Source organism: Ornithorhynchus anatinus, chromosome 17, assembly GCF_004115215.2.
Source record: "Ornithorhynchus anatinus isolate Pmale09 chromosome 17, mOrnAna1.pri.v4, whole genome shotgun sequence".
Lineage (NCBI taxonomy): Eukaryota > Metazoa > Chordata > Mammalia > Monotremata > Ornithorhynchidae > Ornithorhynchus > Ornithorhynchus anatinus.
Genome location: NC_041744.1, coordinates 7,468,827 through 7,493,050, shown reverse-complemented (window position 1 = coordinate 7,493,050; position 24,224 = coordinate 7,468,827). Strand labels below are relative to the sequence as shown.

At 43.0% G+C, this 24,224-nt stretch overlaps 3 protein-coding genes across 20 annotated transcripts in view; 1 reads left to right on the top strand and 2 right to left on the bottom strand.

Annotated features, from left to right (window-relative positions):
• The window catches only part of ZSWIM7 (zinc finger SWIM-type containing 7), a 28,381-nt gene extending 19,082 nt beyond the window's left edge, over positions 1-9,299 (bottom strand). The window contains exons 1-3 of one of the 3 annotated variants that reach the window (XM_029081887.2): positions 9,211-9,299; positions 5,295-5,376; positions 2,254-2,275 (exon numbers count right to left, since the gene is read on the bottom strand). In XM_029081887.2, coding sequence (XP_028937720.1) covers positions 2,254-2,275; positions 5,295-5,370 — 98 coding nt within the window. In that variant the 5' untranslated portion in view covers positions 5,371-5,376; positions 9,211-9,299. Of the gene's footprint in view, positions 1-2,253; positions 2,276-5,294; positions 5,377-8,200; positions 8,347-9,210 lie in introns of those variants that run through there. The other 2 variants (XM_029081888.2, XM_007672546.4) reach the window with 2 other exon arrangements.
• Positions 9,300-9,371: 72 nt separating this feature from the next.
• Positions 9,372-21,170, top strand: TTC19 (tetratricopeptide repeat domain 19). 3 transcript variants are annotated; one of them, XR_003765627.2, is made up of 11 exons: positions 9,372-9,579; positions 9,672-9,787; positions 12,027-12,137; positions 12,674-12,712; positions 13,047-13,103; positions 13,425-13,486; positions 15,547-15,641; positions 16,202-16,356; positions 16,452-16,614; positions 17,115-17,297; positions 17,609-17,701. XR_003765627.2 is itself a non-coding variant. In XM_029081879.2 (10 exons), exons 1-10 carry the CDS (start codon positions 9,384-9,386, stop codon positions 20,754-20,756), a joined length of 999 nt encoding a protein of 332 aa, XP_028937712.1. In that variant the 5' UTR covers positions 9,372-9,383; the 3' UTR covers positions 20,757-21,170. The 3 variants fall into 3 exon arrangements, 2 of the variants coding, with proteins under 2 accessions (XP_028937712.1, XP_007670734.2); XM_029081879.2 differs by lacking the exons at positions 17,115-17,297; positions 17,609-17,701 and adding an exon at positions 20,752-21,170; XM_007672544.3 differs by lacking the exon at positions 17,115-17,297 and having other exon boundaries at positions 17,609-19,055.
• NCOR1 (nuclear receptor corepressor 1) overlaps positions 21,097-24,224 on the bottom strand; it is a 119,615-nt gene continuing 116,487 nt past the window's right edge. For all 14 annotated transcript variants that reach the window (XM_029081869.2, XM_029081876.2, XM_007672533.3 and 11 more), the window contains one exon: positions 21,097-24,060. In XM_029081869.2, the coding sequence (XP_028937702.1) occupies positions 23,873-24,060 (188 nt within the window). In that variant the 3' untranslated portion in view covers positions 21,097-23,872. The remainder of the gene's footprint in view (positions 24,061-24,224) is intronic.

Sequence of the window (24,224 nt, the reverse complement as noted above, 5' to 3'; positions counted from 1 at the left end):
TATGAGAAAATTTGGAGAAAGGGGAGTTTCCCACCTGGTACAGCCAAGACCCAATTTAAACAAATGGTTGACTTTTCCAAGACTTCTCATGATTTCTGCCAAGACTCCCCGGTGGGGCATGTTTCCAAGGACGTAAACAGAAAGCAGAATTTATAACCCTCCCAATGATGCTTGCAAATATCTTGCTTAATGAAAACTCTACTGTTCTTATTTGCAAGGATCGAGGGGCCCGATGTCAGGATCGAAGGGGCCCGACGTCAACTGCAGTATCTCTTGAAAATAGCTCCAACATGTATCTTTTTGTAAAACTCTCAAAGCTCTCCATGCTTGATATAACCAGCTGAGTCTCCAGCCTATTTTCAACTGAGACTAGAGGAAGAAAGGCAGGTTAAAACCTGCCAACTGGAATATGTTCTTAAGTAAGCCTCACTTTGTGGGCTCTCTCTCTTTTGCGATATTAAATGATTTTTGAAAAAGAGGGAGCTACTCTGGCTAAGATAGTTAAGAAAATGGTTAATCAAGTTATTTTAGGAGAAATGCTGCTAATATTGAGCATGTCAAGCAACACACAAAAAGCTTTAAACACCGAGTCCAACAGCCTTAGTAATTATAATTCTCATCCTGCTGTTTGATCTCTCAGCATGCCAGACACATCTCTTTATTTTGAAGCCTCTGTAATCAATAGGGAGATATTCTAGCCAATGCTGGTAGCCTAGAGGAGCGAGGAGGAAGATGTTACCTAGACACATTTCTTAACGGGGCTTTAGATCAGCAGAGGACCAAAAAAAGGGAAAAAAACCCTAATAAGGGCATATTAGACACTTCTCTAATCTAATGCCCGCATCAAGAAAAAGCCTCAGTTATAATTAATAAAGTGAAAAGGGGATATGATACCACTCCAATAACCTGAGAATAAATTCCCCGAGTCCTATGAGATGAGCTACGACACTTCCAAAATATCAGATCTGTGTTCTTTTGCTTGGCTTAATGGCTAATGTGGAGGGGAAAGTAGGAATCAGTGTTGTCTTCACCTTGTTCATTGTGTGGGCATTCTTGAATGTATTCTTAAAATTTACCAAATTAATTTCTAATGTCAAAGTTATTTTATGATATACACCTGAGAAGCAAAAGTTTAGGATCCCCATATGGACCTCCCAAATTATTATATTTCAAATTACTCTTTGTACTTCTGAACTGCTGTTACTAGTATTTTAAGGACTATAAGCAAAACAGATGGGACCTAAATTCAGCATTCTCAGTTTCACGTCATGTTTCCACTGTTTGAAATACTTCTCAGAAGCTGGAAAACAAAGCACTTCGCTAGTGGTTTCGTCCACCTGGCAAATGTTATGCTCATTCCTTTGCCTTTCTTTAAAGGGCCGGAAAGAACAATACTCTTTTATATCTATTTAGCTCTCTAGTGCTGTGGTTGATGTTCCTGGACATTAGTTATAGAAATAGCAGAGGTACCACACCGACATTTTCAGAGATGATTTTCCTTGAAGCCATAACAGGGGGAACAGCCCATATCTTCTGGACATTTCCCCAATGTTCTGATATACCCTCCTTCCACCTGAAAAGTCACCTATGTGATCCCCAAGCCTGTGAGGTGAGTCAGATGGGGCCAAATCAGAACTGTGACTGATTTACAGATGGCAGGAGGGAAAAGCCCCTCTTTTTCTCTGCTCCTCCTCCCCTCACCATCGGCCCGACTCGCTTCCTCTGCTCTACCCCTCTATAGCACTTGTGTATATATGTACATATTTATTACTCTATTTTATTTATGATGTACACGTATCTATAATTTTATTTATAGTGATGCTATCAATGCCTGTTTACTTGTTTTCATGTCTGCCTCCCCCCTTCTAGACTTGGGAGCCCGCTGTTGGGCAGGGATTGTCTCTATTTGTTGCTGGATTGTACTTTCCAAGCGCTTAGTACCGTGCTCTGCACACAGTAAGCACTCAATAAATACGATTGAATAAAAGGGTCCCGACAGTCAGGCTAGTGCTGGGCCAGGAACGCCATGGGCTATTGGATCTTTCGGGGCCAATATATATGTGAGGCACCACCTCTTGGATGTGAGATCAGATTCCCCATTCTGTTCTCAATTGCTAGTGACTCAGTCAAGCAGGCTGAGTTGAAGAATGCCAGTCCATGAAAGGCTCTACAGAGAGAAGCCAAAGACTGTAGCCGCCACTTGAGAAGGACAAATAATGAACATATTCCAAGAGACAAAGGAGAAGTACTCACGCCAATAACAGCTCATCAGGAACTGCAACAAATGAGAAAAAGTAAGGTCACCTCTAAATTAAGATCAAAGCATGACCATCTATAGCCTTCATCGACTCCCACCCGGAAATCAGGATCTCAAGAGATATGATCCTCTGGAACATTAGTCTAAAGAGATAAACAGCCCAGTAGCACAATAAACTGATGATCCCCAGAAGGCTTGTTCCAACAGTTTGTTTTCTTTCTACTTTGGCTTTTTCCTAAAATAAACACGAATACTGTTGAAAAAGAATGCTAGCGCCCAACTGGATAAAAAGTGTGATGGAATTATATAATGGTAACACTTCAACTAAAGGAGAATGAGGAGATTTAAAACAAAACAACAGAAAGCACATTCAATTGTCCTACTGCACAGAGGTTCCTTTCTGGATGAACTCCATGGATAGAAAAGCTTGCATTATGGTAGGTGTGCTGTGACCGATTCTGCTGAATGTGCACAACCATTTCTTCCATCACCACACTGTGCTCACAATGTCAGCCAACTGATCCAAGGTATTTATTGAGCACTTACTTTATGCAGAGCACTTGACTAAGTGCTTGGGAGAATACAAGAGAATTGGTAGACATGATCCTTGCCCAAAAGGAGCTTACGGTCTACAAGGGGAGAGAGGCACTCTGTCAAAAGAATGTTCTCGAATTCCCTAACTTCATCCAAAATGCGAATCATGGATGAATCATGTACTCCTCACATAATCTTCTAATGGACAGTAATTGGACAGTAACAAGTCCATTAAATATGGTAGAATAACTCCAGAGAAAGAAACACTAGTTAAAAAACTTCTCGCCCATTACAGAATACCATTTACCTTAGACAGCATCAATCTTACCTCAAACACTGATTTTCATATTAAAGAAAATATATTTTTAGGATTCCCTCATCATCTGAACTTACTTACGCACTCCTAGAGGGGTAGTCTTTCATTCTCATCTACACCCACTGGTGGACCCACCATCATCCACGAAACACCTTTCATTTTCTTTCTTTACTTGCAGTGACCTCTGCTCACTGCCTCTTGCTCTCTTCCTCCCCTGCTCTCTTAAATCTTCATCCTGGAGGCTTTTCCTCCTCCTTCCCCTCATAATTTCTTTTTAAACTGCGCTCCACTGTGGTTGCCCCATCCCTTCCTACTAAATTCCCTCGGACCTTGCCCCACTTCAGACCTCCAAAGTCACCGTGAAGCAGGGAAGGTACTGATGCTCCCACTCCCCTCACCCAACTCTTGGCCTTGGGAGTCTAAGGCGGTGGGGGGCTCTAAAGGATCTGTGTGCAAGGACAAGATAAAAAACAAACCCAGGGTGGGTTTAGGTTTACAGGGTGTTGGAAGTAGGCTATCACTGGGAAACCCTAGAGAAGGGGCAAGTCAAATAAAAGGGCTTCCTAAGCACCAGAAGGGCCGCAATGTAAAATCACACCCAGTGTGCAGTGACTGGCTGTTTTGGAAACCTTATATAAAGGTTAGCTGCCAGCCTTATCAAATCATGCAAGAAACCCTGATTGATCTATGATTTTAAGCAAAAGACACCTAAAATTCATATTTTTCTGACTGCAGACTAAGGGAAAAAGTTCATTTGATTTCTCCTGATTGCACAAGGTCCTTCGAAATAGCGATTTGGAGGACTATTTAGGAAAGAGTTTTAGGTCTTGGTCAAGCTTGAAGAACTAAAGTCTACCATACTACTGATAAGCACAGAATAAATGGACACTAAGAAGCTAAACGGAGCTCGGTGGCACCTTGGCATTCCATTTATTTTATCCAAAACTCTCCCAGTATATTTTATGACCAACCTGTATCACAACTGTCATTTGAGCATGCAGAAAGTGCAGTTAATACTAGCTACCTGATCGAGGCATTTACTTGTGTGACACATTTAAAACTTGGAAGAATGACTTCTGTCATTGGTACAGCAGCTCCCTCTACTGGTTAGTGATGAAACGTTTTCTTCGGAATAACAGGTGGAAGACGGAAAAAACAAAATTCTTTGCTAGGAGTGCTTAACCACACTTCCTTTTATCTTTACCTCTAGATCAATTATCTCAGGTCCCTTCTAAAATTCAAACACCCCAACAATCACCAAAGCCGGTGAAAAACCAAATTAACAGTTTCCTTTCTTCCTCCTAGCAGAGCCAGGCGAGAGCAATGAATCAAATAATCTATTGCATTGTACTCCCTCAAGCACTCAGTACAGAGTAAGTGCTCAATAATTTCAACTGACTGATTGACTCACAGAGTACAGTAGTGTTAGCAGTCAGTTCCTACCCTCAACGAGTCTATCTGTGAGGTTATGCTTTACTGGGTCTTCTGCTCTCTCTCCATTGGAGGCTCTTGGGTGGGAAATGTGAACTGAATTTTTTTTTTTTAGAAAAATGACCCAGGCAGCAGAGTGAAGAATGAACTGAACTGGGGAGAGGCTACAAGGGTTTGTGGGCACCTCAATTCAAAAGCTACTTCTCCAACCATTATCCAATCTCTTCACATATCTTGCTCAGTGAAGGTGTGTTACAACCAATACTGCTTCAGTACTGTGCTCCGGGACCTCATTTTCAGTGGTCCTACCTTGCCATTTAATATCAAATGAAACTTAAGACAATGAAAATGAAACTAATAAAGTTTGGAAATGACCACTCTTGAAAACTTTCTATTGGGTTATTTATATATTGGCGTCAGGCTCTGTTTTCTACTTCAATGGTGCATTGTTTGACAGCATGCTGCTGAGGCAGCAAAATACTTAGAGACTTTCTTCAGCTCTGTTGCTCATTAAAATATTTGTTTGTACACTGGGTTTCTTTTGTGAAGACCAGAATTTAACCATGATCTTCTTCAAGTTTATCACCAAATTAAACCATGCTAAATTTGGGAACTGTTTTCTAAATATCTGTGTTTCTTGTATCAGTGCTTCTAAACCTCTTCTAAGACCCAGTCAAAGGTGATCAGGTCAAACATGAACCCACAAATTTACCCTTAATCCTGAAATTAAACACCAAGAAACTACATTTCACATACTTTGTGACGTCTCCTTGAAAGCTGAACTTATCTCATTCAGAAGTTCCTCAGCAACAGCAGGCAGAGTAGCATCCATATAGTCCTAGAATTATAAACAGTAGCAGTTAAGATATTACTCATTTAAGTAATATTAAATATCTTATGACTTAGAACATTTGAAGGCACCACATCCCAAGAAGTTGCTTCAAATTATTTGGGACACCCAAGACTGGAGCAGATGGGATTAGTGGGAATGAGGGTGAACAGGCCCACTTACTGTCACCAGAAAAAGGCTGATGAGCCAGGAGTCCAAATTCTCTAACTTACCCTAGGGACCTTATAATTATAACATTTATGGTACTTGTTAAGTGTTTACTGTGTGCAAAGCACTGTACTAGATACAAGCTAACTAGGTTGAACACAGTCCCTGTCTCACACGGAGCTCACAGTGCAAATAGGAAGGAAGAGATTTAATCCCCATTTTACAGTTGAGGTAACTAAGGCACGGAGAAGTTAAATAACCTGCCAAATCCCACAGGAGACAATCAATCAGTTGTATCTATTGAGAGCTTACCATATGCAGACCGCGCCTAGAACAGTGTCTGGCACAGAGTAAGTGCTTAACAAATACCATCATCATCATTATTATTATTATGCTTGGTAAAGTACAATGCAAGAGAATTGCTAGACATGTTCCCTGCCCACAATCAGCTTACAGTCTAGAGAGGGAGACTGACAATAATATAAACAAGTTACAGAAATGTACATAAGTGTTGTGGGGCTGAGAGTGGGGTACATAAAGGGTGGTGGAGCCAGGATTAGAATCCCAGGTCCTCCGACTCCCATGTCCATGCTCTTTCCCCTAAACTATGCTGCTTCTCGAAATGCTAAAACTGGGAGTAAGCTCCCCACACTCCAATATGGTGCAGTGGAATCAGGAAAGGGGGAGTTTCTTTGAAAGTAGCACTATAAGACCAGTGGGAAGAAAAAACAAGACAGCACAACAGTATCTGGGTGTACAAACTGCAGGTCTTTTCCATCTTTCGTGCATCCTGAGATGAACTTTTCCACCAATGGCATCTTTTGGGGGCAAAAATGACAACTATATGTATACACAGATATAAAAGCAGAGAAGCACGTCGGCTGGGAAAGCTTTACTGCCGTACTCAACCCAATCGAAGCCCGACTGGGCACCTTTTTCACAACACTAACTTTCCTTTCCACAAAATTCACCGCAGCACTAATGGTATCAGAGTCACTCCTCACCACTACACCCAAGAATATCTGACACTCCTTTGCTAACCCTTCCTCCCTCTAGTTCTCCACACTTACTAAATACAGGAGAGGGGTCGGCCTATTTAACCAAATTCCCTGTGGCTCTTGGTAGGCCTTGAGGGCTGATGGAAAAATGAGATTTAAATGCCACGGTTCATGGATTGTGGCTGGAGCACGGCGTGAAGTCAGAAGGATCTAGGTTATTATTATTACTATTAAGCATTTTATTAATTAAGCATTTCCTTTGTGCCAGGCACTGTACTAAGTGTTCTAATCACCCCTCTGCCACTTTGCTGTGGGACTTTGAGCAAGTCACTTCACTTCTCTGTACCTGTTACCTCATCCGTAAAGTGGGGATTGAGACAGTGAGGCCCACGTGGGACCCGGCCTGGGTCCAACTTGATTATCTTGTATCTAACCCGGTGCTAAGTGCCTGGTACATAGTAAGCAATTAATAAATACCATAATAATAATAATAATAATAAATGAAGGTATTTGTTAAGCAGCCAGAAGCAGCGGGAGTCAGGGGACAAGGATTCTAATCCTGGGTCTGCCACTTGTCTGCAGTGTGACCTTGGGCAAGTCACTTGACTTCTCTATGACTCAGTTACCTCATCTATAAAATGGGGGTTAGGATGGTGAGCCCCACGTGGGACAGCCTGATTACCTTGTATCTACCCCAGCACTTAGAACAGTGCTTGGCACATAGTAAGTGCTTAACAAATACCACAATCATTATTATTATTAAGCACTTACTATGTACGAGGCACTGTACTAAGCGCCGCGGTAGATACAAGCAAGTCGGGTTGGACCCAGTCTCTGTCCCACGTGGGGCTCACAGGCTCAATCCCCATTTTACAGATGAGGTAACTGAGGCACAGAAGTAGAGTGACAATGATAGCATTTGTTAAGCGCTTACTATATGCAAAGCACTGTTCTAAGCGCTGGGGGTGGGGGCACAAGGTGATCAGGTTGTCCCACGTGGGACTCACAGTTTTAATCCCCATTTTACAGATGAGGTAACTGAGGCACAGAGAAGTGAAGTGAGAAGCGGCGTGGCTCAGTGGAAAGAGCCCGGGCTTTGGAGTCAGAGGTCATGGGTTCGAATCCCGCCTCGGCCACTTGTCAGCTGTGTGACTTTGGGCAATTTACTTAACTTCTTTACTTCTGTAAAATGGGGATTAAGACTGTGAGCCCCACGTGGGACGACCTGATTCCCCTGTGTCTACCCCAGCGCTTAGAACAGTGCTCGGCACATAGTAAGCGCTTAACAAATACCAACATTATTATTATTGCCCCGAGTCACACAGCTGACAAGTGGCGAGCCGGGATTCGAACCCACGGCCTCTAACTCCCAAGCCCGGGCTCTTTCCACTAAGCGACGCTGCTTCTCTGCTCAAGGTCACCACAGGCTCAATCCCCATTTTACGGAGGAGGTAACTGAGGCACAGAAGTGGAGTGACTTGCTCAAGGTCATCCCCTCATTCATTCAATCGTATTTACTGAGCGCTGACTGGGTGCGGGGCACTGTACTAAGCGCTTGGAATGTCCAATTCGGCAACGGATGGAGAGGATCCCAAGGCCACCCAGCGGCCCGTTAGGAAGCCGCAGGCCCCCTTCCAGGGGCCCAGTTGGGGCTGGGGAGCGTTTACCCTTGGCCTGACGGCTGTCCTCCGCGGTGTGGGGAGCGCGGGCCGCTCGGCCGTTTAAGCAGGCGGTTCGTGGGGAAGAGCCGAAGGTCTCCTCCGCGGCGGTGCTGGGTGCTGGGTGCGAAACGCGAGGCCAGGCCGGCGGCCCCCCACGGGCTCCGAGAGGCCTCGGCGCCGCGCTAAGGCTTCTGGGACTCGGCGGTGGAGCGCCCCCTGGTGGCGCCCCACAACCCGCGCTCCCCTTGACCTCGGGGCGGGGGCGGCCCGCTCCGCTCGGAATAATAATAATGTTGGTGTTTGTTAAGCGCTTCCTATGTGCAGAGCACTGTTCTAAGCGCTGGGGTAGATAGTCATTCATTCATTCAATAGTATTTATTGAGCGCTTACGATGTGCAGAGCACTGTACTAAGCGCTTGGGATGAACAAGTCGGCAACAGATAGAGACAGTCCCTGCCGTTGGACGGGCTTACAGTCTAATCGGGGGAGGCGGACAGACAAGAACGATGGCAATAAATAGGGTCAAGGGGAAGAACATCTCGTAGAAACAATGGCAACTAAACAGAATCAAGGCGATGTACCATTCATTAACATCAGGTTGTCCCACGTGGGGCTCACAGTCTTAATCCCCATTTTACATTTGAGGTCACTGAGGCCCAGAGAAGTGAAGTGACTTGCCCACAGTCACACAGCTCAGTGGCAGAGCTGGGATTCGAACTCATGACCTCTGACTTCAAAGCCCGTGCTCTTTCCACTGAGCCACGCTGCTTCTCGTAGTTAAGGGGGGGGGGGGTGTCCCTGCCGCCTTCTGACCCCGAAATACAGCCCCCCCTTAAGCGCCCTGCGAAAAACGTTGAGCCCCGTGTGGCTCCGTGAAAAGGGCCCGGCCTTGGGGGCCTGAGGTCATGGGCTCTCACGCCCCTTGGGGCTTTGGGCGAGGCCCTTCGCTTCTCGGTCCCTTCCTCTGCGAAAAGGGGGAGGAGGGGTGTGGGCCCCACATGGGGCAAGCTGCCTACCTTCTATCCCCCAGCGCCTTGCACAGCACATAGCGAGCGCTTGCGAAGGCCCACCATTCCCGGGCAGCGACGGAGGGGAGGGGCGGGGCGCGACGAGGACAACCCCCGCGGCCGGTCCTTCCGCACCCTCCGGCCCGAATCCTTCCGTGGGGAGGAGCGGGAGGACTGGCGACATGGCGGCGTTGAGGTGGGGGCGGGGGCTCCTGGCGGCTGCGGGTCGACGATGTCGGAGCTGGTGGGGGGTCCCGCCGCCGGGCCCCCGGGACGAGCTGGGGGCCGGGCCTGCACCGCCGCCTCCTCCTCTTCCTCCTCCTCCGGCCCAGACGGGGCCCCGGGCCCGGCGGGGCTGCGGCCTGCTGCCCCTGGCCGGTGAGTGGAGGGCGGTCGGGGCCGGGGTCCGGAGGCCGGGGTCCCCCTCTTCCCTCCCCTCCCTGAGCGGCCGGTCCCCCCGCTCTCCTCAGCCTTCACCTGGTTCTCCAAACCGGCCGCCCAGCAGGAGGAGGAGGAGGAGGAGGAAGAAGCGAGCGAGCGCCCGGACGCGGAGGCTGACATCATTTTGATGCTGAAGCGGGCCAAGGTGAGACGGCTGCCCCTGCCTCGGTTTCCCCTTGCTGACGAGCCCGGTCCTGCCCTCTGTTAGCGCTTCCTCCATTTCACACTCGTCGGAGGCCTAAGCCCAGAGGCTGGCCTCGAGGCCGTAATAATCATGTTGGTATTTCTTAAACGCTTACTATGTGCCGAGCACTGTTCGAAGCGCAGGGGTAGATACGGGGTCGTCAGGTTGTCCCACGTGAGGCTCACAGTCTTCATTTCCCATTTGACAGGTGAGGTCACCGAGGCCCAGAGAAGTCAAGTGACTTGCCCACAGTCACACAGCTGACAAGTGGCAGAGCTGGGATTCGAACCCATGACCTCCGACTCCCCGGCCAGGGCTCTTTCCCTTGAGCCACGCTGCTTCTCTGAAGAGCTGCTGTGAGACCTTGGGTGACATACCCGACTTCTCTGTGCCTGTTACCTCATCCGTAAAATGGGTTTTATTATTATGGTATTTAAGTGCTTGCTATGCGCAGAGCAATGTTCTAAGCGTCGGGGTGGGTACAGGGTAATCAGATTGTTCCACGTGGGGCTTACATTTTTAATCCCCATTTTTACAGATGAGATAACTGAGGCACAGAGAAGTTAAGTGACTTGACCAAAGTCACACAGCTGCCAAGTGGCGCAGCCGGGACTAGAACCCACGACCTCTGACTCCCAAGCCCGGACTCTTTCCACTAAGCCACGCTGCTTCTCAGGGTTTTAAGACCCTGAACCTCATTCATTCATTCAATAGTATTTATTGAGCACTTACTATGTGCACTACATTTTACTAAACGCTTGGAATGTACAATTAGGCAACAGATAGAGACAATCCCTGCCCAATGATGGACTCACAGTCTAACGGGAGGAGACAGACAACAAAGCGAAACAGAACAAAACAAAAATAAGACAACATTATCAAGATAAATAGAATCAAGGGGATGTACACCTCATTAACAAAATTAATAGGGTAATAAATATATACAAATGCTGATGGGAGGAGGGTCATAGACCTGTGCCCACCCTGCTGTTCTTGTATCCCCCCCAGCACTTAGTACATTGCCTGACATGGGCTGGGGTCATGGGTTCAACTCCTGGCTCCGCTGCTTGTCAGCTGTGTGACTTCAGGTATTCATTCATTCAATTCAATAGAATTTATTGAGCACCTACTATGTGCACAGCACTGTACCAAGCGCTTGGAATGTGCAATTTGGCAACAAATAGAGACAATCCCTGCCCAGTAACAGGCTCATGGGCAAGTCACTTCACTTCTCTGTGCCTCAGTTCTCTCATCTGTAAAATGGGCATTAAGACTGTGAGCTCCACATGGGACAACCTGATCACCTCCTTTCCTCTCCAGTCCTTAGAACAGTGCTTTGCACATAGTAAGCACTTAACAAATGCCATCATTATTATTATTATTAACAAATACCTTAAAGAAAACGGTGTGAGTCACTGCAGAGGGTTGGAGAGTTTCGGCAGATACAACCTCCAGGTTTTTATCTCCGTGACCTCTCGATATAAGACTCTTATTTCTGACATCTGGGTTGTAAGTTATGCACAGGGTTTTTTTTCTACATCAATTATTTTGTACCCTATATCTTTATTAGATTGAAAGGTCCTCAAGATTAGGTTCCTCATCTTGTTCAGCCTCTTGTAAATCCCCTTGGCATGTTCTTGAGTGTTCAGCACACAGTGAAAGTTTAGTAAATGTAGGGAGTTGACTGAACACTTTTCCCTTATATCAGCCCCTTACCAAATGGTATGGTACAAAAATAGTGCATATCACTCAGAAAGGAATGACTCAGACAAGGAGGTGAAAGAGAAAACAGCACAGGGTACTGAAAACAATAAGTATGATAACACAAGGGACAGCCTTTTCGGTCACACTTGCACTTCCAGGTGAAGTCATCATCTGAGAAGGGCAATACAAAGGGCAGCCATACTGGACCTGGTAGTCAGGGCCTGGCTTCTAATCCCAGCTCCACCACATACCTCCTGTGACAGCTTGAGTAAGTCACTTGTCTGCGCCTCAGTTCCCTCATCTGCAGAATGGGGATTCCATATCTGATCTCTCTCCTACTTAGACCTTGAGCCCCATGTGGGACCTATCTTGTATTTATCAAAGTGCTTAATACAGTGCTTAGCAGGTAGTAAGTGTTAAACATTTACCACAGTTATCATCTCTTAGGGGTTTGTCCCGTTCCTTCCTCTGCTACTTCCTCTTGTTCTCTCCCTAGTTGCATATCATGAAAGATGAGCCAGAAGAGGCTGAGCGGATCTTGCATGAGGCCCTTCATCTTGCTCACCAGTCGGGTAACACGCAGGCCATCATCTACACCTATGACTTGGTAACCTTCCCAGGACAGCTGTGTGCAAGGCCAGAGTGCTCAGAAGCCCAGGCATCAAGGGAGGCTGGAGGCTGTTGCCAGAGGAGTCTTCAAGACTTACTGGGTTCTATTCCTGATTCCCATATACTGAGCAGTTAATTTGGCTTTCTTGTACCTTGCCTCAGCTCCTCTCTTAGCAAAATGGGCTTAATCTTTAAGCTTAAAAAGACCTTCTGATAGTTTACTAGTTAATTCTTGGAAATTGGCTCACTTTTGGGGCCAGGAGGAAGCAAGAGATTATCCTCAAAGTTTGTTTCGTGTTTGCCTAGAACTCTTGGTGGTTAACTATGCCAGTATTTTCATTTGGAATCATCACTAAATAGTATATATCCTATTCCTAGTGGCTAACTTGCTGATATTTTATTAAATTAACAGCACCCTTCTATAGCTATTCTTGGTTTCTACAAGATGCAAGTTCTTATCTTCTTAATTTCAGAGTATAAAGATTAAACTGACTGTATAGTAATTCACAGGTTCTCTTCACTCTTCCCCTGTAGATGGCTAATTTAGCATTCCTGAGGGGTCAGCTTGCCAATGTAAGTATCTACTTAGTTATAATATAAATGGGTAAAATACATTCCTACAACCTTCAAACTTGAGTACTAACCTGCGTTCAGTTTCAGTAGACAGATCAGGGTGACCAAGACTGAACTGCACAGGAAAACACTAGTAAGGCCTAGTGCGTTTTTCCAATGTGTAAGCAGTAGTTGAACAGACCTGAGATGTGCTCATTCTTTTCCTTTTTGGCTTAAAGATGGTAAATTGCAAGCCTCTTGGGTTTATTGTTGTTGTTCTGCACTTTATTCTGAGCATAAGCATTCTGTGGGATCATTGGGCTCAAGTAAAATTATATTATTTCTGTTGTTTAAGGCCGAAAAGCTTTTTAAAGCAGCAATGAGTTATCTGCTGGCAGGAGGCATGAAGCAGGTAAGAATAGCAGCAGCAGCAGCAGCAGGTACTTTGCCTACTAACAAGTTAGTCCTTAATTCAGAAAAAGAGAATCTTCCTTCTTAATTACCCATCACTTCTAGTATAAGCTTGGCTAAATCTGGGTGGTATGAGGGTAATAATGAATGGGGACTTGAGAAATAATGAGGCCTCACAGCAGCAAAGCCAAAAGGTAAAGTTGGGTGCAGAGCCGAGCTAAGGGGACCCCCCTCTGTGAAGAGTTGTGATCTAAATTTTCTAAGAGGATATTTGCTGATTGGTAGACACTGCATCACTTAAATGTTTCTTTTTCTCCAACAGGAGGACAATGCAATAATTGAAATATCTATTAAGTTGGCCAGCATCTATGCTGCTCAGAACCAGTAAGTTATAACTGGAAATCAGATCCACTGATGGAATTCTCTTCCTGGAAGCTGTCTTATTTTAGGGAAAAGTGCCAGTTTTTCATTTTGAGCCTCCCCCGCCCAAATAAACTTGGGGGCCAAATATTGAGGGGGTGGAGCAGTGGAAATCAATGGTATTTATTACACACTTTATGCCAAGCATTGTACTAAGCGCTTGGGAGAGTTCAATGCAATGGAGTTGGTAGACATGTTCTCTGCCACAAGGGGCTTATAGTCTAGGGAAAGCAAAAGGAATAAAAGGGAGAAAGGCAGAGGAGGAAGACTGCGAGGGAGGTAAGAAAGAAAAGATGAAGTTTATCTTCACTTGCAGTCTTCTTTACTTTTTCTCCTCCATGTCTTAGCTGCGTAGGCAGCACAAAGGGGACATACCCTAAATTTGTCCCAAATGCCCCATGCAGCAGAAATACTACCCTGACATCATCTAGAAATGAAATGTCAAATACTTATCACTTCTCACAGTATTTAAAGGTCATCCAGAATAAGGCAGTTAAAACTAGGTTGTTGAATTTCAGTAGAAGCCCACCTTTTGGGGTTCTTTCAATGTGTCTTTGCTAGAGATTTGTAAGGATGCAATTTAAGTAACTTGATCAGTTAAATCTCTGTAGCAGCTCACCTAGGAACTAGAAAAGGCTTTGGGAAGCCTCCCCTCCTTTCCTTAGTTCCTTATGGAGCAACTAGGTATCTGGTTTTATCTCCTCTAAGGAGACAAATGATCTTACCTTTGTAGTGATCATTGGAGTGGTATTGTATGTGAGAGAGAAGCAGATAACCTCTCTTAATAAAGTTTTAAACAGCTGTGCAGCAGTCCCCTATGAAATTTGTAATGAACAAATTGTTGGTGCTCCATCATTGTAAGATCCTTAAGGAAGTCCTGTGAACTCTTCATCTGTAGCTCATTTTTTTCAAAGATTTGAAAATTTTTCACAGATGTCCTTTAGCTTCACAGCAGACCTAAGAAATACTGTACCTGTCTTAGTTATAGAAACTGAAGCATCAAAAAGCTATGTCTTCTGCAAGATATGACACTGTTACCGTGCCAAAGCAAGATTCCTAGTCATTTCATTGCTGAAAATTAACATATCCCCACATCCTTGGGGTTAAGATAAACAACTCTCTCCTTCCTACTTGATTCACTTTTGTTCTCCCACTACCCTCAGAGCATTTTTTGAGCAGCAGTTTTGCAGGGTGATACATTACAAACTTGGGACAGTACAGTAAAATCCATATGCATGATCCCTGCCCTTGAACTTACAATCTAACGGGGAGACTTACACCAAAATAAATTGCAGATAGGGAGAAGAGGGTATATGAGATGCGTATTTAAGTGCTACAAGGGTTGTGAGTTACATTTATCGTTCCTCTCAAGCTAACTTACTTATTGGGCCATGTTCGCATCTTTCCTGCTGTTTTTCCACTCCCTTCCGTATGCCTCCTCTAGTCCATGGTTCTCCCCCATCCTCAGAACTTGCCCCAAATTCCCTTCCTCTAAGAAACTTTCCTCAATTAATTTCTACTCTCCCCAAGTGATGATATCCCTATCTACTGCCACCTCAGCACTTCTGCAACCACTAAGTACTATGGCCCTCCCAACCTCCTGAAGACTTTTGTACATCTCTCATGCAGCCTTCAGCACTAACTCATCCCCCTTTTCTTCTTTACTCCTGTAAAAGACTTCAATGTCCGCCTCCCCTGCTAGATTGCAAACTCCTTGAGGTCAGGATTCGGGTCAAATTCAATGGTAACTCTCCCAAAACAGAGCCCAGCGCTTAGAACAGTGCTTTGCACATAGTAAGCACTTAACAAATGCCATCCTTAATTAATGCTTTGTATAGTGCTAGTACACAGTAGGTGCTCAGTCAATACTACTACTGACTGATCTCCCTTAGAGATAAATACACTGGAAGGCCTTATCGGCATTATTAACCTCTTCCTCCTCCACCTAATCCTTTTTATGAGTAACTGAGCTAGAAAGACAAAGTTCCAAGGCAGTTTCCCGAAACCTACATTTTCCTTTTTAGACATGAATTTGCTCTCAGCGGATATGAGTTCTGCATTTCAACTCTAGAGAAAAAAATTGAGAGAGGGAGGGAATTAACCGAAGACGACATACCAGGTAGGAAAACATCCTCCGGTTATGCTTTTTCAAGGGCTTTTAGAGTTGTCTTTTATAGTCGAAGACACTGTCTCTGGTGTTGAAATTCACCTGTGCATGCATGTGGGGCCGAAAGAACCAGTGTGGAACCCACAGACCTGATCAATCTGAAGGGATAGTATAATCTAGAAAAGTAAGGCTTACAGATATTTTGAAGACTTTTTCAATTTAAACCTTTCAACTGCTGCATAACAGTTTCTGAATACTGCCACATTTTCCTTGCTGCCTAAAACCCCACTCTCTGGAATTCAGCATTCCATCTTAGTGCCCTGAAGTAGTTGGCCAAGATTGTTACTCCTCTATTCCCTACTGGTAACAAATTCAGCTTTTTATGCTGATCCAGAGAACACGTTTCTTTCTGAAAGACATTCACTACAGGTTGTTGTACAAAAACAGAAGTGACCATTGGAAAAACTTCAGAGATAAAAGCAGGCAGTTCACTGAAGAGCCGCCATCCGCTCATTCCCATTGCATTCAGTTGTGCGTATAGTATCCCAATCTTATTCTTTTTTGGCTTTTAGAGGAAGAGAAAGTCAATACCCACCTCCTGCTGGGCATGTGCTTAGACTCCTATGCTCGCTACCTCCTTACCCGCAAGCAGCTGCCCTTGGCCCAAAAGATGTATGAAAAAGCTCTGCAGATTTCCAAGGATGTACAGGGAGAAAGGCACCCACAGGTGAGCAAAATCATCTACTGCCACCGAGGCACTGAGCTAGACTGGACATCCCTCCAAAATAAAAAGCCTCTTACTCTACCTATCCTTTAATTCAGACGGTAGTGATGATGAACGACCTGGCAACTACCCTTGATGCGCAAGGCCATTATGATGATGCATATAATTATGTGAAGAGGGCCTCTGATCTGGCGAAGGAGACGGAGCACCCGGAGGTGCACATGGTGCTCAGTAACCTCGCTGGAATCCTGATGCATAAAGGTAACAATGTAAATTACATTTGCAGAGCTAGGATTAGTGACTTATTTGGAGGTGGCGGGATTAAAAGGTTGGGTTTAGCTGTCGAACACAGTGGACTAATGAGCACCCAGGGATTTTGGATGAGTTGAGGATAGCCTGGTGGCTTACGGATGAGACTGAAGAAGGGATAAAGCATACTGGGTTGGCAGTACTTATCTGGTTTGTTCCTAAGCTGCTGTCACAACATACTGAGACACTAGTTGAGGGGAGTCAGTAAAAACAGAAATGTGAATTAGGTGGCTTTAAAATCAATTCAAGTTCAGTTTAAAAATCACACAGGCTGCAGCAAGTGTATTAGTTTTGGGTTTTTCAGCCCTTCAGATCAATGGGAAATCATCATCACTGGAGAGTGGATTTGGGAGAGTCTAACCCGATTTTATCCTCATTCTTTATTTGGTAAAACTCGAGATGAAGCCCCCACAAAACCTGAAAATGTGTCTGCTGTCTTCCTACTTCTTCAGAGACTGAACAGATAATATTCCCTCCAGAAAACCCAGAAGACGAGAGAGAAAACTGCTAAGTTCAGAGACTCCTCTCTTTCCCTGCCCTTCCTCTGTCTACGGTCCCTATCTCTGGGAATGTCTCATAAGCCCAGTGTGCCAGTGGCCACTACCACAAACATCTCTCCCATTATTCCCGCCCTGGTAAGCGGCATTCATGCTACTCACTTTCTTGGCTTCCATTGCAGGAATCCCCAGGATTTGGAAACTTACTTTTTGTAAAAAACTACGATAAAACACAATTAACTTTTCTTAAAATCTAAATAAGAATTTTTCCAGGGAAAAACTACACACACCATAATCTCCAAATTATAGTTTGCTTTAACCCCACCTCCCCCACAGATTCTTTACCATAAAACTATCGTTAGAAGTTTAAGCTTAAGGTAGATCAGAAAGCCAGTCAACTCTGGCAGCTCCTTCACTATGTTTTTCTCTATTCTCTTGGGCAACTGTAGAGAAATTTGCACAAGCAAAACGGACCTACCAGGAAGCCCTGAAACAAGCAGAGCTGAAAGGAGATCTGACTTCTATCCAGCACATCAAAGAGGAGCTAGCTGAACTGTCCAGAAGGAGTAAAGGCTCTTGACTCCTAATTTCATCAGGGTAAATCGTCCTAGGGAAGAACAACTTCTATTGCTAGAGGGGAAGTGGAAGTGACAAATGACAGAAGTCATTTAGTCGCAACATGGAACTAAATAAGCCATTTAGGGTAATATTTCCCCTATGAAACAAGTGCAACCTAAAGAAGAAAAGAGAACCAAATGTTTTATTACAGATTTACAAAATAAAGCTCCTTCCAAAGGCTTACCTGTTGTGAGAAGCCTCTGAAAATTGACCTCAGCCAAAATGCTAACTGGCTTTTCAGTTCTGGAGTGTAGAAGGGTTTCTGGCATTTGGGAAGTGAACATCTGAGCCCATCACATAGATACTGTCACACCTTTTAGTATACTTATGTTTAATTTTCAAAAGCTTTTAAGAAATGCACCTATTCCAGATAATGAATATCAGTTCCCTGTCTCCGTTCTTTAAACTAGGTCCCTGCCTACTTTTCCTACTGAAAAGATACAGAAATGTCGATTTGATTCAGCAAGTTTGTGCTTTCATAACCTATCTTAGAGTAATTGAGCTGAATTCTGCCTCTTGTCAGAGCTGGTAAATATTTACTTAATCCACAGTACTACTTCTTCCTCTCACACTAAATGCTAATCTCTTTAGTTGCATTTTGATTCATTTGGTGGTAGTCTTTCCAAACAGAGCACTGCATGGACCAGAGAAATGGTGAAATGGGGCCCCACAAATTTATCAGGTGCTACAGCCATGCATGTGCAGATACCCAGTGGGTTAATGGGAATTCCTGCCCCAGCACCCCAAACAATCATCTGTAGCACCACTCCAGAGGATGTAGACTTGGTTCTTTCAGTCCAGAAATAAGGGGTCAATGTGTGAAGAATTCATACCCCACATGATTCAGCTCAAGACTCACCGGCTGAGCTCCATGCATTTAAGGCTGTAATAGCTGGAGCTCCAGTGGAAAACACCTCAGGGTTTAGAAAAAGTGTGTGTGTGTGTGGAGTCTCAAAGACGACACTCCTTTTGTAGGATCCTAGAGGCTGAAATCAAACAGTAGGAAATTTCACCACCACTGGGATTTAATTTACTGCTCTTGTAATAAATAAGATGATTATTGGCTATATAGAATCTAAAATAAGGTTTGGATTTAATTTGTTGAGATGGCATGGCTGGCAGGTGGATGTTAAACTATATTTGTCTCAAATGCTCTAATATTATGGCAATTACCAAATTGTAGTATATTTTGTAGTCTCCATGCAGCAATCCAGTCATGTGAATATAATATAGACAAAACTGTATTGGTTAAAATAAAAATAAACCTGGTAAATGTGAGCTTTGAATGATTTCTCTACTGACAGCACCCACTTCCAAAAGGGGTGATAGGATGCCAAATCTACTCTATTTGAAACTAAAAATGGATGCTGAAACAGCTGCCAACACAGCACAGTTATCTTTGTATCAAAAGCCTATTTCTAATTAGGGCACACGATTTCTCCTAACACCTATAAAATTCTGTGCAGGCTTGCAAATAGCCACTGGCTGAGAGCAAATAATTATTTAGCCTAAAAGATAAGTAAAGTATGCTGTCACTTATTTTTCCTACTGTGCACGTGAAATTGCCTGTGGGAGATCTGGCTCAGGAAAAAAATGGGGGATTGGTAAAGTTATGAACTTATTTAGGCCAAATGATTTTACTATAAATAATAAATGGGACTATGCAGCACAAAGGGATGTATTCAGTTTTTTGGGGGAGTCAAAACTTTTTTAAAGTGACGAAAGCAGACTTCTCTAACGACCACTAATCCATGAAGAAATCCAGAAGGGCATGTTAAGTGTTTTACAGTGTATATTTGCTGGAGGCTGAAGTGAGAATGAACATTCAGTTAAGAAGTATTTCCTGAAATAGTTTTTAGGAGAAATAATTGTGTCCAACAATCTCCTTTAAAAGAGGAGGATGTTATAGAATTCCTAGGGTTTGTTTTTTTTTGGTTAAAGTACGGCCCTTTCGGGCAGTCTGGCTAAACTGCTAGCAACGGATTCTCTTGTACCCATCAGAACAAGCATTAAGAAGTCAGGGTTTTTCCTTCCCCCCAGCCCATAAACCTTAACAGCCACTTACTAAAGAATATACTCACTTCTGCCAAATGCATGTTTTCAATACGTGCTTTGGCTAAAATGCTCTAAGGGAATGTTCTTCCAATAATGCGAGCTTGTTTAGGTTGTGTGCTGTGTTATTAAAGAAACTATAGATGTGCTTGCGTGCAGCATTGGAATGGATGGCTAGTACAGTGCAAGTTTTCCTTAACCCAAAATTTCCCAAGAATGCAGCCTACCCACTTTGGGAGAGCAGGGTACACATGGAGATAGATTAAATCACCCTGTGTGTTGAGAAAGAAAACTCTATTCCTCATAACACTCCCCATACTGATAAGATTCTTTTAAGGGCTGCCATAAACTGGTCACCAAAGCTTTCCTTAATTAAAGGGTTCCTTCTCCACCTCCCCATTTTTTGATCCAGAGATGCCTGAGGCTTCAGATGGGTGGAAAAAGGCTTTTTTTGGTAGCACACAGGAAAACTTCACATCACCCTACACTCCATTATTAGGGCTCCTTGTAAGCTTGGTGATGGAAAACAGCACAACTCTACAAATAGGAATCGCATCATCGTAACATGGATGTGGCTTCACCTGGAACCCGGCCACTCCTCACACCAGGAGAATAACAACTTCTGAACTTTTCCATTTGTAATGGTAAAAGAGTTCTGAAGATATCTAATATGATTTAGGTAATTAACACCAACTCTAAAATTCAGAAGACACATTTAGGGTATTCAGCTTGGAATAATTCTTAGTTTTACCTTTTATTCAATACACAGTACTCCCAGGGATGCTACTCCAGGTCTTAATCACTGCTTCACTGGTTGCTTGCATCAAAACACAAGAGACAGCCTGGCTTGATGGGCTTCTCTATATTGAGAGGTGGAATGATTTCTTCAGCTGGAAAACTCTCATCTACCTATCTCTTGCAGGTTGAATAAGAACATCCAAGAAGCATTCAAAACAATACATAAATGTCAGTTTACAATTTGATGGGCTTTCAACTTTGACCAATCGTTAAGGTCGCTGTGCCAACTACCCTTTTCATTGCTCTGGACTCTAACCAGCGTAGATTTGAGAGTAACAGTAATAACTGAGGAAGGACCTAGAACCCCACCTCTTTTAAAGGATCTGCTACAACATCAAAGAGACTGTGGCTCCGAAAAGAATTATTTTTACACTCTATACAAATGTGGTCCTGCTTACAAACTTGCAGGTGTGGTCCAAGAATGGCTCATTTGCAGCAGTGCTGTAAAACGAGGCAACAAAAGCAAATGGAGAACTGATCCCCTTTATTGATTGGTCGGAATCCAGAAGTCACTGACTAATAAAGACATTGTGTGGAAAAAAATTGAATCTCATCATGACAAATGGGTTTTCAAGTCTTAAATGTTTTCAAATCAGAATCACTGAACATACCAGGATGAAAACATTGTGAAAGCCATGATTATAAATCAACATTTAAAAGTTTGTTGTAAACTACTTTTGTAAACAATGATTTACACATACCTTCCTGTTGAAACAAGACAGAATTAAGTCCATGTTTTCAAGGCTACTGTAACTATAAATCTCAACTTAGGCTCTGAGTGCTGGAGTAGAGGAGGTTACAAATTAACAGCTAAGGTATAAGAATATAACTTTCAGAATACTGAAAAAGCCTGCAAAAGTTGTGCCTTGGTGTTACAATTTAATTTCCCAAGAATGATCCGTTACGTTACGAAGTATTGTGCTAGATTTACAACAACAGCAATTTTAGTACACATTTTCTTTCAAGTGAAGTGCTATGGCTATCAGCAGTTAAATATAAGTATTTCTCCACATACAAGCCACTCAAATATGCAAAATTTTAATTCTACTGATTGAAGAGATGAGAATGGAACATAATTTGATCATCCAAACTATGTGTGTCAACAAAATAAGCCAGGTCATAAATCCCACTCCACACTGCCAAATAAAAATACAGATTTGTATTGTTCTTTTAAAAAATTCACAGACTGAGACAAAAAAATCAGGCGCCAAACTATCATTTTGAGGATACAACATTCAAGGCAATTTAAATAATTACCAGGGTATTCACGACTTATCAGCTACTTGACAAAAATATGAATCACTGAGTCTAAAAACATTTTAATGAAATTCTCTCTCTGTGGAAAGAATTACCTTCCCAATTTCCAAAAAAGGAGCATTTTGTTATTCTTAAGTTTGTGTGGTTGATTTTAAAAAAATAACCAAAGACCATAATCCCATTATAAAATCAAGGTAATTATTTATCGAGACAAATTAGTCAATAAAAGAGTTTCAATCTTCCAGAGAACTGGCAGAAATGTGAATACTGAGCAATTTGAATCTCTTCAAACAACATCAATGTTTAAAGGTGAATATATATCATGAATATAAATACCATTGATTGAACAGACTCTAAAGAATACTGCTTTCTCTGGGAGTTCAGGGTATATTCACTATTATGGACATTCATTTCTATTCCATTTTCTCCCATCTTGCCTTTGTCATTCATGCATATCACCACTAAACACTTTCCATCTTTTTCCCATACAGTTTCAAATACAAATGACCACAGTATTATTCAGTATTTCTGACAGTATTATTCAAATTCATAAAGAAGGGCATGGTAGTAAAGGGTTTCCATTTCAGCAGGCAGTGGTGAAGAATTAAAAAAGATCCCCTAGTACCATTAACTTATATATTTTAGATTTTTCAACTAGTGAGCACTATCTCCTTAGGAAATGATTCAATAAGAATAGTAGAAACTCCAGCCTGCTTCTTACTGAATTAGGAATCTAAGGAAGATAGACACACCAGTTTACAAGTGTCAGAAGGACCTGAAAAATCAACTGAGTCGAACAATATTGTGAATTATCAACAATCCTGATTCCTAAATATTTCAAGACTCCTTAGGTGGTGCTTGACTGCTGTACAAATCCATTTAAACACACATGCACCCACACACACCTACACACCCACCCATCCAAACACTCACTCACAAAACTAGGGACGGGTAGAAATTTATTTTCTTTGGAAACTAACTGAGACACCCAGAGCCTTCGTTCACAGATAACCTACTGTGATTACAGAGGTGGCGGAAGAATTTATTTTATACATTAGCCTTGGTTGGGTTGTATAAGATGAAAAAGAAAAAGGAGAGAACTTGGGGGCAAAGTTAAATCACCAGTGTGCATAACAGTGAGGTATGCCTCAAGTAAATCTGTTTCTTAAACTGAACCATAACATACCCATGCAATAATATTTCTGCAGAGCTGCTAAGTTAAAAAAAAAAAAAGACTGCACTGAAAATTTACAATATGGCAGAATTTTTTTTTAAATGAAAGAAACGTCATCTCCTGCCAGCTGATCTATGTTAATATACAGAACTGGTTGAGGGTCAATCTTAAAATCTCAACATTTTCACAAGAGCTTGAATACCACTGGGCAAATGTGTTTAGGGAGGAAAAGAATCTTGGATTAAAGCACAATGCCTATGACAGCCAGAACCGTGTAACTGGGCTGCATGTGGTCATTTGGAAGGCGAGGGTATTAAAGAATACACAAGGAAATGTTTTTCTTTTTTAAAAAAAAGTTACAAAATGACCCCCAAAATTGATGTGATGATTTGAACATAAGTACACCAGATACTATAGCAAAGGGAAAAACACTGCAAAAAGTACTCTCTATTTACAGAAGAATGATTTAAAGACATTATGATACTCTTTACAAATAGATGTAGAACAGGAAATGTCCACTTCTTAAAAACTTTACATATTTATCTTCAAGACTACTCAAATCCTCCAAGTGGCCTATGTAGCAGGCATATTTTCTACTTGACAAATAAATTTTCCATCATTTCTTCATTGTTTTGGCCCTGGCTCTCCTTTGAAAGTCTCTTTGGGCACAAGTCAAAAGATAGATTTTTTTCGACCAGCAAATGAAAAATAAAACAAGGAACAAAAAAAAAACTCCCCTCCCCCACCCCCAAACCAAAACAAAAACCAATGGGGAAAAAAAAAAAATCAAACCCCACCCCAATCTCTGCATAGTTCAATCGTCGCTATCTGATAGCGTCTCGTATTGTGCTGAGAGTAGTGGGGCAGGTTCTCGCTCCCATATCCTGTTCTGTTGGTGAGTAGCTGCTTGGTTCATGGACGGAGGGGCGCATGCAAGTGACGTTGGTGGGGTACTGCTGAGCATCCGCATCGTCAGAGGGTTATAGGGAAACTGAGTTGATCCTGAGAAAAGGAAAAAAAAAAGATGTTTACTGGTTTACTGGCAATATGCACAGCCTCCTTTCTTCGGCCACTCCGATTTCAATTCTTCTTTTTTTTTTTTGGAAAATATGATGAGCCATCCGGACAAAGGGAGAATTATACACAGTGCTCTCTGGATTATCCAA